Source organism: Pantherophis guttatus, chromosome 4 (assembly GCF_059756535.1).
Source record: "Pantherophis guttatus breed Tessera chromosome 4, ASM5975653v1, whole genome shotgun sequence".
NCBI lineage: Eukaryota > Metazoa > Chordata > Lepidosauria > Squamata > Colubridae > Pantherophis > Pantherophis guttatus.
Window position 1 is genome coordinate 154,118,074 of NC_142066.1, and position 14,029 is coordinate 154,132,102.

At 39.8% G+C, this 14,029-nt stretch overlaps 1 protein-coding gene across 2 annotated transcripts in view; it reads right to left on the reverse strand.

The window, feature by feature from the left end:
- Positions 1–1,993: 1,993 nt before the first annotated feature.
- Positions 1,994–14,029, reverse strand: part of PLCD1 (phospholipase C delta 1) — a 77,502-nt gene continuing 65,466 nt past the window's right edge. For both annotated transcript variants that reach the window (XM_034401730.3, XM_034401729.3), the window contains exons 13-15: positions 11,951–12,083; positions 9,887–10,036; positions 1,994–5,786 (exon numbers count right to left, since the gene is read on the reverse strand). In XM_034401730.3, coding sequence (XP_034257621.1) covers positions 5,695–5,786; positions 9,887–10,036; positions 11,951–12,083 — 375 coding nt within the window. In that variant the 3' untranslated portion in view covers positions 1,994–5,694. The remainder of the gene's footprint in view (positions 5,787–9,886; positions 10,037–11,950; positions 12,084–14,029) is intronic.

Consider the following 14,029-nt stretch of genomic DNA (forward strand, 5'->3'; position numbering starts at 1 on the left):
TTTAATCAATGTTTTGTTTGTGTTTTTAAATAGGCTGTATACCGCCCTGAGTCCTTTGGGAAAAGGGCGGTATAGAAATAAAATAATAATAATAATAATAATAATAATAATAATAATAATAATCATCATCATCATCATCATCATCATCATCATGATTTCCACAATTTACAACTGTAATTCCAAGCTCAACTACGGTCATAAATCAAGGACTACCTGTATTGATTTTTTGCAAGGAAAAACAAGGTTGGCATTAAGCATTGTATTGTATTGTAATCATTGTACAGCCAGCCAGTCCTCAAATTATGACCACAATTGAGCCCAAAATTTCTGTTGTTAAGTGAGATGTTTGTTAAGTGAATTTTGCTCTATTTTATAACCTTTCTTGCCATAGTTGTTAAGTGAATCACTGCAGTTGATTATACTTAGTAATCCGGTTGTTAAGTGAATCTGGCTTCCCCATTGGCTTAACTTGTCAGAAGGTCGCAAAAAGGAATCATGTAACACTGCAATCGTAATCAATTTGAACCAATTGCCAAGCGTCCGAATTGTGATCACATGATCACAGGGATACTGCAAAGGTCGCAACTGAAAAAGGGTCAACCCTAAGATTAAAAACAGCTTTAGGTCTCCTATAGTAAAGATATCATAAATGAAAGTATCATTCAGATAAAATTGATAATTCTTTCCATCCCCTCTACTGGATTTAGACACTGCCTGCTTCTTAAAAGTAGAGCAGAGATATAAAAAAAGCAGAAAACAAGCCATAAAACAACATTTATCTAATTTCTTTTGTGCAAAGATATCCAACACCAGCTTAGAGAATGCAGGTAGTCCTCAACTTACAACCTTAATTGAGCCCAAAGTTTCTGTTGCTAAGTGAAATATTTGTTAAGTGAACTTTGCCTCACTTTACGACCTTTCTTTGCCACAGTTGTTAAGTGAATCACTGCAGTTAATAACATGGTTGTTGAGTGAATCTGGCTTCCCCATTGATTTTGCTCATCAGAAAATCGCAAAAGGGGATCACGTGACACTGCGACCGTCATAAATACGAGTCAGTTGCCAAGCGTCTGAATTTTAATCACGTGACCATGGGGATGCTGCAATGGTTGTTAAGTATGTGGAAAAACAATCGTTAAGTCACTTTTTTCAGTGCCGTGGTAACTGAACCGTCACTAAATGAGGTGTTTTAAGTTGACGACTACCTGTATTCTAAATTAGGATTGGTTATCTTCTCTGAAAGCAGGTGGGAAGGCAAACCTTGATTAATTGGATAATAAATGTTAGGGGAAAAAATCTAATAAAAGCAGAGGTTCACAAGAAAAAAATAATACTTTGTACTGGTACAAACAAGCTCAGAAGAGCTTTGAAAGTCAGGATAGAGCAGGAGTCAGCAATCTGCAGCTCCGGAGCCAAATGCGGCTCTTTGGGCCCTCTGCTGTGGCTCCCTATCAGGTGATCCCACCACTGGCTGGCCCCGCCCCTCGCCCTCCCCTTCCAGTCACTCCTCGCCTGGCCTGAGAAGGTAACGGCAACGGTGGGGGATGGAGAAGCGGCCAGGGCAGATAGAGAGAGAGGGGGAGTGAGGGAGGGGAGAGAGAGATATGTTAAAATGATTTTGTGGTTCCCGGTGTTTTTTAACAACTGGTTCTCTGCCCTAATGATGGGGTGGGTAGGTGTGGCTAGGGAGGGGGTCATGTGACTGGTAGAAGTGAGTGACATCGAGTTGGCCACGCCCACTCAGGTTTTTTGGCTCCCGATGTTTTCTTTTCTGTGGGAAACAGGTCCAAATGGCTCTTTTGAGTATTTAAGGTTGCAGACTCCTGGGATAGAGCTACAAAAGTATAAAAATAAGGCAGGAGTTCGGGTGTAGCTGTGGCTACCATCTTGATTTTTATTTTTTTTAAAACCTTCCTGGAATACCGATTTGCGAGGACATTGACTCGAAACTCAAGGATATGAAATTCTATGAATTTTTCTAGAATGACTCCACTTTTCAACAGTTCAAAGAAAATTTTTTATTAAAGATCTTATTACATCACAGTAATCAAATCACTGTTAAGAACTGCCAACAACTCTGTTCATTCAAATATTCATCTGGTGGATTTGGAAGAATTTCTTTTAAATCATTTAGATTTGCTAATCAAAGTTGAGTTTCTGCTTAGATCCATTGCATTTGGGAATAAAACAGTCCCCCTTAGAAAATTCCTGCATATATTTGCAGCAAGTACAAAAACATTTACAGAGACAAACAATCTCACAATTTATTTTCCTTCAAAAATAATTTTGTGATTGTAATCAAGGTTTAAACTAAATTACAGCTCATTACCAATAAAATGTTATCAACCGAATATCCACTAGCTGGATTTCATCATACTTGAAGTCAACTATTAATTTCACTTCTACTCTAGTGTAACTAAGCCTGCATTCAATCTAATACCATGGTGTTTACCCCAGGTCCCAAACCACAAAACTGCCAGAAATCAAATACACAGTGTGAGGACACAGCTAATGATATTTTTTTTTTCAAAAAAGGATATTTTTTGCAGTTATAAAAATAAAATAAAAATCAAGCTATGTGTATTACAACTTTGCTGATGCAGCAAATGACAGAACGTGCAATATTGGCCTTATAAGAAAGCATCCTGAGGTTCTGATTGGTCAAGTTACTAGTCCTTATTGTTGCTAACTTAAACTCTAGGTAAGCGATGCCAATGAAATCTCAAAAGAGTGTCTGGGAGAATTTATGCTAGTCACAGGGTTAGAAAGCCTTTATACTGTGCATTTTTTGACTGATAAAACTGATCAGAATTAGAAACTGCAGGGTTTCTGCAGGATGAGGTTAAAAAAAAACAAACCAAGATGGTAGCCACTATTATAGGCATCAAAAAATATGGACACCCTCTTGATTTTTTTTTTTTAACCACATCCTGAAAATACCTCTGTGCCTATTTTTTAACTACAGGAAGGGCAGATCATCAAATACATTTTGAGACATCAAATTAAAACTCTGGAAATATCCTAGTTTAGTCCTGGTTACTTTGTGGTGAGTCCTGTTTCAACATGGTCAGGATCCAACCACGATGGGAAATGTGGCATTCTACTATCCTTTAAGGATTCCTGTAGAAAACCCTCATGGCTATGCACGCTTTGTTAAAAAAAAAAAATGGATGGAAAATTTCAACAATTAGTATTTCAACCTTAGCAACTTGAAGATGTATGGACTTCAATGCCCAGAATTCCTCAGACAGCATGGAGAATTCTGGGAGTTGAAGTCCACTCATCTTCAAGTGCCCAAGGTTGAGAAACAAGTACATAAGATTGTAATGCTAGATTGTCCTCAATTTATGAGCACAATTGGGACCAGAATTTCCATTGTTAAGCAAGACAGTTATTAAGTCATAGCAATTTTATGAACTTTTTGGCTGGGGAATTCTGGGAGTTGAAGTCCACTTAACTTAAAGTGGCCAAGATTTTAAAACAGCAACTTAGAGAATATGTAGGAATCCTATGTCCAATTTTCTAAACATCTTATTCAAAGTTTTCCCATTTACCTTTTTTAAAATCAGATTTTTTTTTAAAATGCTCACAACTTGGTCTTTCTGTTGAATGTGTTAATATTTATTTATTTATTTTTATTTTTATTTTATTTTCAATTTATATACCGCCCTTCTCCCTGAGGACTCAGGGCAGTGCACAGCCAGAATTAAAAACATGAAATACAAATATTAAAAACAATTAAAATCTATATAAATTTGGCCCAAAAATTTAAAAAAACCACAAACCAATTAAACATTTAAAAAATTTATATTAATATTTGCAATTTCCACTGAAGAAGAATCTGGTAATATTTCAGATAAATCCATTGGGAATATGTGTGCAAAGGGAAGAAGCAAGATTGGAGAAAAATAACATTGTTCTTCAAAATTGAAGTTGATTACCATGGATCTCAAAAGATTTTCATCCCAAATATGCTTTTTCAAAAGGCAAACAGTCAGAACTGATGAAGCTTCTTGAGTGAGAAGCGAAATGTCTTCAAGCAAAAACAAAGGAAGTCCAGTTGTCTTTTGAAAAAGCACCTTTGGGACAATCATGACCTGGATGACTGAGAATCTTCATAGACTTTCTGGGTCATTCCCATAAATATCCTATCAGCTTCCTGGACTAGATCAATCAATGAACTCAGAAAATGGCCAGGATTTAAGGATGAATGACAAAAATTAAGATTAGAAGGCATCTAAAGTGAGTTTTTTCCTAGGATCCTTCATATCTCATTCCCCCATCCAAGATGTCATGACTAGCATTATTGAAAATTAGCTGGTGATGTCCTGTCCATCAAAATATTTCTAGTTAAGGGAAGACCTTTTGGTCATCGAACCCCGTAACTGCCTTCTTAATCATGATTGATTTTTCATGATTGATCACCGTCTTTTAGAGTCAGACACAACTGGACAGGCGGGAAGTCTTCACCTTTAGCTTAACACTCTTCCAGACATAAAATCTGTGCTGAACTGGCAAATTAAGAGTCCCCCAAAAAGAAAATAATGAAATGTAATTAATAAATCTTAGATGGAGTTTAGCAACAATGAGGATTAGCAACTGCAGATTACAGAAGCAAAGGCACTTTAATCATCCCACAGGTGGATCCTAGCATCACACCCGTGTATCAAATCTGAGTTAGGTTCCTTTTCCCATTTTCCCAATTTGAGAGTCTTTTTTTTTTTTTAAGAAGCAGGCAAATATTTTAAGTTTGCATTAAAACGATATATAGGTAGTCCTTGATTTACCACTTGGGACCAGGGTTTGTCTTGCTAAGCAAGGCCATTATTAAGTGAGTTGCCCCTGATTTTATAACTTTTTTTTTTGACATGGTTGTAAAGCAAATCACTGATGGTTGTTAAGTGTATCAGACGTTAAGTGAATCCAGCTTCCGCCATTGACTCTGCTTGACAGAAGCCAGCTGAGAAAGTCCCAAAATGTGATTATGTAATCCTGAAAATCTGCACTGTCACAAATATGAGCCAGTTGCCAAGCTCCCAAATTTTGATTATGTGACGGTAGGGAATGTTCCGATGGCCATAAGTAAGAGGAGTGGACATCAATCATTTTTTTCAGTGCAGTTGTAACTTTGATTGCTAAATAAATATTGCTAAGTCAAGGACTAGCTGTACACGCTTTTGTTTTTCTTCGTATTTTCCCTAACAGTTTCTTCCTTCTGACACCCACCTTTTATAAAGCAATTGTCCTTCATTTAACACAGGGGGTGCAGGCTTTTCCTACTGACCTCTGCACTGTCATACTAGAAAACATAAAATTTGGGGAAGTGCAAACCTAATTCAGATTGCATTAAAATAAAACCTTTAAAAAAAACATATTTACTCTTTATTACTATTACTACTCCTACAACATCAGTAAGAGCTCCTGAGAGTTATTGGGCTGCTTCTCTCGCCCTCGAAAAGCAACTAGGATTAAAAGTTAAAAGCACAACTTTTAAAAGGTAATATTTTCTAGCTGGTTTTCCAATGTAAATATTCAACTGGCATTAAGGCGTGAATGGCCCACATCACACTGCCTCCGAAGAGCTGAGTTTTTCTTTTCCAGGCTGTGGGGACCAAAAGTCTGTCTGGAGATGTAAAAAAAAAAAAGAGAGAGAGAGAGATTGCTTGCGCATTCCCTAAAGTTTGTTTCTTCTTTTTAACAATTGTCCCAAATGTTGATATGCACAAACAGTGTGGCAGATGGGTACTGATCTCCGCTCTTTGTCAAAAGGTGAATGTGGCGGTAGCCTTGAGAAGGGGAGAAAAACAAAAAAGAAGCATTAATTTTTGTTTTCTTTGGCATCGTTTACTCGCTGGTAAACTAAGTATATCAGCTCACTTTTTTCAAGAGATCGCTAGGTATCCAGGTTGTCCCAATGGGGAAGATGTCATCATTGTCACATTTCTCCCCATCATCATTTATTAAACCACTGAACCGGGGGGGGGGGGAATTCAAAAATTTTCCCTACCGGTTCTGTGGGCATGGCAGGGGAAGGATACTGCAAAATCCACATTCCCACCCCACTCCAGGGGGAAGGATATTGCAAAATCCCCATTTCCACCTCACTCCAGGGGGAAGGATACTGCAAAATCCCCATTCCCACCCCAATCCAGGGGGAAGGATATTGCAAAATCCCCATTCCCACCCCACTCCAGGGGGAAGGATATTGCAAAATCCCCATTCCCACCCCACTCCAGGGGGAAGGATACTGCAAAATCCCCATTCCCACCCCACTCCAGGGGGAAGGATATTGCAAAATCTCCATTCCCACCCCATTCTGGGGCCAGCCAGAGATGGTATTTGCTAGTTCTCCGAACTACTCAAAATTTCCGCTACCGGTTCTCCAGAACCTGTTAGAACCTGCTGGATTTCATCCCTGCACTGAACCCAAATGGATTCTAGATGGCTTACAAAACTAGAACCCTCCCATTTAAAAAAGCTAAAAATCAGACGGACAACCTAAATTAAAATGATCTAATCAATTGCAACATCAGCAATAGATCGTGCAAGATTCCTTTGTTTTCTGTGCTTGAAAATTACTTTGCAGAAAGGGAGGCTACAACCAGCAATTTAGAAGCAAAGGATGAAAAACAGGTTTGACTCCTTCCGTAGTAATAATCACACACCTTTAATTCAGCAAGGAAGATCTGAAAACTACCATTACTACCTCTGAAATGACTATTTTGCTCATCTTAATAGGATTAGTTGGTTGTTTTTCCAACTATGGCATCCTTAGGATGCGGGTGTCAGGTTTTGAGGTCGTCTCAAATAAATTGCATTTCAAACAAAGTCTTTGAAGGAAAACTCCCATTTATTAAGCACGACATTATAACTCCGACTCCATCGCAGCCAATACTGACTTCCAGACCCAAAACCCTCCCTTTCCTTTCTCCACTCCTCTGCACTCATTGGCCATCTTCCAAGTCACTCTACCCCTAATCTACTGCTCCAGCTCAAAGGAATTTCCCCCCTCCCATCCCATCTCCTAGGGGATATTATCTCCAGGGAAAATAAGTCGGTGAAAAGTCAAACGTCCCTTTCCAGACGCCTCTGCTTCTCCTTCTTATGTCAGCACTAGAGTAAATGCAGCTTGAAGTGCTGACAGTGGGAACCGCAATTCTCAGAATCCCTCAGCCATTTTAAAGGGACCAAGGTTTAGAAACACTGACTTATATCCTCAATATGAACTCAGAATAATTCAGAAAATAATTAATTACCACCCTCCACCCCCTCCAAATGTCTTTCCATAGCTGGGATATTCCCCAGAATCATCAGAAGGACTTTTTGACTTAAAAAAAAATTTTTTTTAACTAATTGCAGGTAGCTTACATACCACAAGTACTTACAAGCACAAATACGAACAGAATTTCCATGGCTAAGGAAGGAAGTTGTTAACTGTGGGGTTGCTGTGACAGTCACAAGCTTGAGGATTGGTTTGTAAATCGATTTTTTAAAAACTGTTGTTGCAATTCTATTTTCTGGACAGCAGAGGGAGACATGCTCCCAAACAAGGACTTTCACTCTGGCTGGAAATCTTTCTCTACCTTAACAACCATGCTCCCAAGTTGCTTAATTACAATACCCATCGTTCCCATCCAGCTTTACCTTGTGAGGTAAAATCTTGCTCAATGGGCAAAAAATCCTGGGCAGACTTGGGAACAGGAAGAACTAGAAACCATAAATTGGAGAAGCGGGCAGAAGAAATTATTGAAAAGCCTTTTTTAACAGTCACAGAGTCGGAAGGGACCTTGGAGGTCATCTAGTCCAACCCCCTGCTCACTCAGGAAACCTGTTCTAGGGATTTGAACCACCGACCTGCCGACCTTTCTGATCAACAAGCTCAGTGTCTTAGCCTAAAACCCTTCACTTAATTTCCCATCTTATTGGTTCACTTGCCTCCAAATTCTTTTCTCTCAGCTTCTGAGAGGACCTCCGCGGCAGCATCCCTCCAATTCTGCAGTAAACTTTCAATTTAATGGAGTACAGATACTACACCCCATTAAATCAATAGTCCTCAATTTACAACCATTCGTTTAGTGACCGGTTGAAGTTGCAATGGCCCTGAGAAAAACTTCCCTCACGCTTATTTTGGTCGCAGCATCCCCCAGGGTTTGTCACATGATCAAAATTTGGGCACTTGGCAACCGGCTGTGGAATCTCACAATTTTGTGATCACCTTCCCAATCGGCTTCCAACAAGCAAAGTCAAAGAAGGAAGTTGGATTTGCTAAAGAACTGTGTGATTTATTTAAGAACAGTAATGATTCGTTTAACGACCATGGCAAAAAGATCATAAAATTGGGCATGGCTCTCTTTAAGGTCTTCTTTAGCAACAGAATTTCTGGTTACAATTGCAATCGTAAGTTGGGACTGCCTGCAATTGAAAGACAAAGGTGCCTCTTAGAGATAAGAGTCTATTACAGTGATGGCTAACTCTTTTGCCGTCGCGTGCCAAAAGTGGGGGGAGCGCGGGGAGTCATGCGCGTGCGTGCCCACACCCATAATTCAATGGCCCCGGGCATGTACGTGTGACACCCCCCCGCACTCCCCCCGCTTTTGGCACATGATGGCAAAAAGATTACCGGTGGGCTTGGTAGGCCCGTTTTTCACCGTCCCTAGGCTCCAGAGCCTTTCTTGGAGCCTGGGGAGGGCAAAAATAGCCTATCCCCCCGAAGGCCAGAAACAGCCCATTTCCCGACATCTGGTGGGCCCAGAAGGCCCAAAAATCAGTTGGCCGGCACGCATATGCGCTCTGGAGCTGACCTAGGGTAATGCTCGTGTGCCCACAGATATGGCTCCGTGTGTCACCTGTGGCACGCGTGGTTCGCCATCACAGGTCTATTAAGTACAGCTTTTGCTGGCTGAGGAATTCTGGGAGTTGAAGTCCACTAGTCTTAAAAGTTGCCAAGGTTGGAGACCCCTGTTATAAAGAGTCCAAAATTTATGTTGCTAAGTGAAATATTTGTTAGGTTTTGCCCCGTTTTACATCCTTTCTTGCCATAGCTGTTGATTGAATCAGTGTATCATTGTTAAGTGAGTAAGATAGTTGTTAAATGAATCTGGCTTCCTCACTGACTTTGCTTGTCAGAAGATTACAGAAGTGGATCACACGACCCCAGGACACTGCAACCGTCATAAATATGAACCAGTTGCCAAACATCTGATCACGTGACCATGGGGATGATACAACAGTCATAAGTGTGAAAAACCGTCATAAGTCACTTTTTTCAGGGCTGCTATAACTTCAAACGTCACTAAATGAACCGTTGTAAATTGAGGACTACCTGTAATAAGTGGATAATGTGCACATTAAAATAAATGTAATGTACAAACTGTTTATAGAGTGTTGGATTTTGGTTATTACAATAACAACCTTGGTTTCCTTAGCATTTGATAGTGCCTGAGCTTACCCCATTAAAAAATCCCCTATAACCAAGAATGAGAGATTTTAATTAATGTTTTTAAACCATTACTACACAACAGTTTTAGTTAATGATTGTTTTTGCTTTTATTGTTTTATTGGATTGTTGTTCCCTGCCCACTTTCATTTTTCGTACGATAGGCAACCATATAAATTTGATTAATAAATAACATATTGATGTTTTTAACAATTATTATATAATGGTTTTAGGTAATAATTGTTTTATATTTACTGTTTTATCAGATTGACATATGCCACCCATTTTCCGTGACATAGGATGCCCATATAAACTTCATTAAAAATTAAGTAAATTAATATTTTGAAACCTTTTGCATGATACCAACTGGCCTGGCAAACAACCCTTTGAACCGACAGTCGCGTTCTGGATGAAAAAGCTAAACAAGCGAACAAACAAAAAAATACTCACCTCGCTTCAGGCTTGTGAAAGGGGCTGTGAATTGCCCAATAAAATCATTTTTTGTTGAGGCATCAAAATCTTCTACCATAAAACGGACCAGGGCAAGTTGCGGTACGTCAATGTCAAACTCAAATGTTTCATTCCAGGCTGGGTTAAAACCTGGGCAAAAGCGAAGCGGTGCCAAGAATTTATTTATTTATTATCCCACCTTTACAATTTTTATTTATATATTTATGTGATAGATAGATAGATAGATAGATAGAATAGGTAGATAGACAGACAGACAGACAGACAGAGATAGATAGATATAGATATTTTACAAATAACTCAAAGTGGCAAACATATCCAACTTATGTTTCTCCTATTTTCCCCACAACAACTCTGTGAGGTGGGTTGGGCTCAGGGGTGGGTTCTAATTTTTTTTTACTACCGGTTCTGTGGGCGTGGCTTATTTTGTGGGTGTGGCTTGGAGGTCATGTGACTAGGTGGGCGTGGCTAGCTGGTCAGAGTTATTTCTGGAAGGTCCTCGCACTTACGACCAGTCCTCGCACTTAAGACCCAACTCATTTGTTTTCTTTTAACACTGATCAGTTGTAGGATGGCCCTTTGAAGCAAGAGTTTAAACAGTTTTTTTCCCCTCTAGTCATCAGTTGGAACTCAGGAGGCAGCAATAGATTGGGGGTGGGACCAAATAAAAGGTAAGAATAACGTGGCGGGGGGGAGAACCGGTTCGGTGATGTCATATCGTCACCGCTACCGGCTCGGCTGAACCGGACCAAACCGGGAGGAACCCACCACTGGTTGAGCTGAGAGAGAGAGAGAGGGGAATTGGCCCAAGCTTACCCAGCTGGTTTTTCATGCCTAAAATGGATCTAGAACTCTCTGTTGCCTGGTGATTGGTCCAAAGTCATCCAGCTGGCTTTCCTGCCTAAGATGGGACTAGAACTCACAGTCTCCTGGTGACAGGGCCAAAGCTCCAGTTGGCTTCCATGTCTAGGGCAGGATTTGAATTCATAGTTTCCCACTTCTAGCCTGGTGCCTTAACCACTAGAGCAAACTGGGTCTCCCAAGGAATGCTGCAAGCGCTACTCTCTTCAGCCATCCCGTTCTTACACCCAACTACCATAATACCCCATTCCCATGACCCACTTATTAAGAAAGATAGCATGTTGTGGGAACACTGGAGCACAAAGATAAACAGAAAACTAGGGTGCTGCATTTAGCAATACATAAAATATGGAAATAAGTTATTCCCAACTTTTAACCTTAAATAGATGCATTAATATAGGTAGGCCTCGACTTATGACCAGTCGCTTTTAGCAAACGTTCAAAGTTACAACGGACCATGGGAATGGGACTTACAACCCAGTTTTTAACTCCCGAATGTCCACCCCAACTCATCATCCTGTGACTGCATTTTGGGCCCGTGCAATCTACAGCTTGCATTTATGATCATTTGCAGTATGCTGTGATCATATGACCATTATTTACATCACTATTTGCCAGTTTCTAATAAAATAACACTCATAATTGGGCCAGTTAAGTGATGAATTGCTTAATGACCAGCATGATTTCTGACAATAATTCTGGGCTCGGTTACAGTCGTTAAGTGGAGGACTATCTGTACTCCCTAGGTTATGATTTCTTGTTGTCCTTGGTCTCTCTCCTCTTACAGTTGTCCCAAAGGTTCTTTTTCAAGAGGCAGCTGGACTTTCTTCTTTTTCCTTGAAGACTTTTCGCTTCTCATCCAAGAAGCTTCTCCAGTTCTGGACTTTCTGGTTTTTCTTTGAAGACATTTCGCTTCTCATCCAAGAAGCTTCTTCAGTGGTGACTGAATAGTGGAGAATGGGAGGACTTATATTCCTTGCAGTCATCTGGTCATTAGTACTCTTTCTGAGAGTCGCTGAAGCCATTTCCTTCCTCCACCATTCAGTCAGAACTGAAGAAGCTTTTCGGATGAGAAGCGAAACGTCTTCAAAGAAAAGCAAAGAATGCCCAGTTGTCTTTTTAAAAAGCACTTTTGGGAAAACCATGACCTGGATGACTGAGGATCTCCACAGACATTTCTCTTACCATTATTATCGATTACTTTGGTCTGTTTTTTTCCGTTGTCTCGCTGAACACCATAGATCTCTACTATCACTCTTGGGTCCACAATGGAATTTTTGCTTTTGTTGACTTTTGGCAGTTGTTGGCCAGAGATGATCTGCAAGAAGAAGAAAGTCGAAAGAGAAAAGCAAGATCTCAATTTCTTTGCAGAGATCCTAAGCCAATCCCGACCTTCGAATACCCAGTTCTATTAAGTGTGTACAGAAAAAAAATATATCATACTTCACTTCGGCTTTGACATGGCTCATCTCGAGCGTGAAACAAGTTGCCTTGAAACTAGGAAAGGTTTTAAGTATAAAAAGGTATGTTTTTGTTAGGAAATGATTATTATCTAACTTGTTGGGTTGGCAATATATAAACCATAAATATAGCTTTAAGACTGCTATATTGCATCATATTGTGTCCTAATTGTGTCCTCTATAGCCAATGTCCTTAAGAGGGAGCTTGAAACATGGTTTGTTTCTCTTTGCTGTTTGCTGTGTGCTCTTTACTGCTCTTTGCTGTTTTTGCTCGGATATCTCTGTTTGCTACTGTTTGCAACTGAAAGAACTGTTTATTGTGTATGACTACGACAACTGGTAAGAAGACTTTGTTATTGGATTATCCCTGGACTATTGTTTTACTATCTATTGCTTTATCTGTGTATGACCTGGATTGTTTATTGTACTGTGCCTTATTACTATTTCCTGAAAGTAAACACAACTCAGTGTATCTGTGTTGGCTGTGTTTATTCGTGACTACTCTCAATCGCTTTCATGTGCACACCTTTGCTACTCAAGGGTTGCTCTGTGAATTCCTTAACAGTTTTGCTCTCAGAGCAGACTTTCCTACAGAAGTTCTTCCCTACAGAAGGATGTGGTTTTCAGTCCTCAACTTACAACCATTCATTTAATGAACCATTCAAAGTTAAGATGGCAGTCAAAGCAGTTCGTTTATGACTGTTTTTCACACTTACAACCATTGCATTATCCCGATGGTCACATGATCAAAATTCAGACAGCTGGCAACTGACCCATATTTATGACAGTTCCCTTTTGCGACCTTCTGACAAGCAAAATCAATGGGGAAGCCAGGTTCACTTAACCACTTTGGCAAGAAAGGTCGTAAAATTGGGCAAAGCTCACTTAACAAGTGTCTCACTTAGCAACGAATATTTTGGGCTCAATTGTAGTCGTAAGTCGAGGACTACCTGTAGTTTTCATATTCCCAGTTGTTAAAAAAGCTTTGATACAGATCTAGTAATAACTGGAATTGGAAATTGCAAAACAAAATTTGAAATGGAATTATGTACAAATGACGAATATGTACAGGTTTTCCTCGACTTACGACCCTTCAGAGTTATGAACTACCTGAAAAAAGGGGATCTTACAACCTGGGTCTGAAGCCCTGATGGTCATCCTCCCCGGTGGTGATAAGACCACACTTTGGGCACTCAACATGAGCGCTGTTTGCAATGTCCTGCAGTCATGTGATCATGTTTCATAATAGTTTTGCTGAAAACGGACAATTTCTTCTAGTTTTTAGCCAAACCATATCATGGGTTCATGTAACAACGGCAGCAACGCCCACATCAAAATGTCATAAAATTGGGTTGGTTATGTCACCAGCCCTGTTTTACAACCATTAGGATTTACGACTGTAATGAGCAGGCTCCATTACGATCGTAACTCAAGGACTGAATTATTACCTGCAATAGAAAAACTCTATAAACTTCTATTAAGATTTGAAACAGAAAAACAAGAGAAGGTTACAGACTTGGGGACTTCAAAAAATGTTGAAAAACATCCCTTTTCCCACTCATAAATGGCTTTTGTTTTTTAACCCAGAAGAGGCTGCCATTCACATACAGTAGTGGCCAAAATTGTGGAAACCTTTTGGGAAAAGTGTATTTTTGAGGTTTGATAGCTAATAACACTACTTTTTTTTTGGCGGGGGGGAGTTTCAAAATAATCCTATTCCACTGCTGGAATGGCCTGGGAATAGCCCAGATCTTCACCCAATTGAAAATCTATGGAGCCAACTAAAGTAACTTGTTAGTCAGAA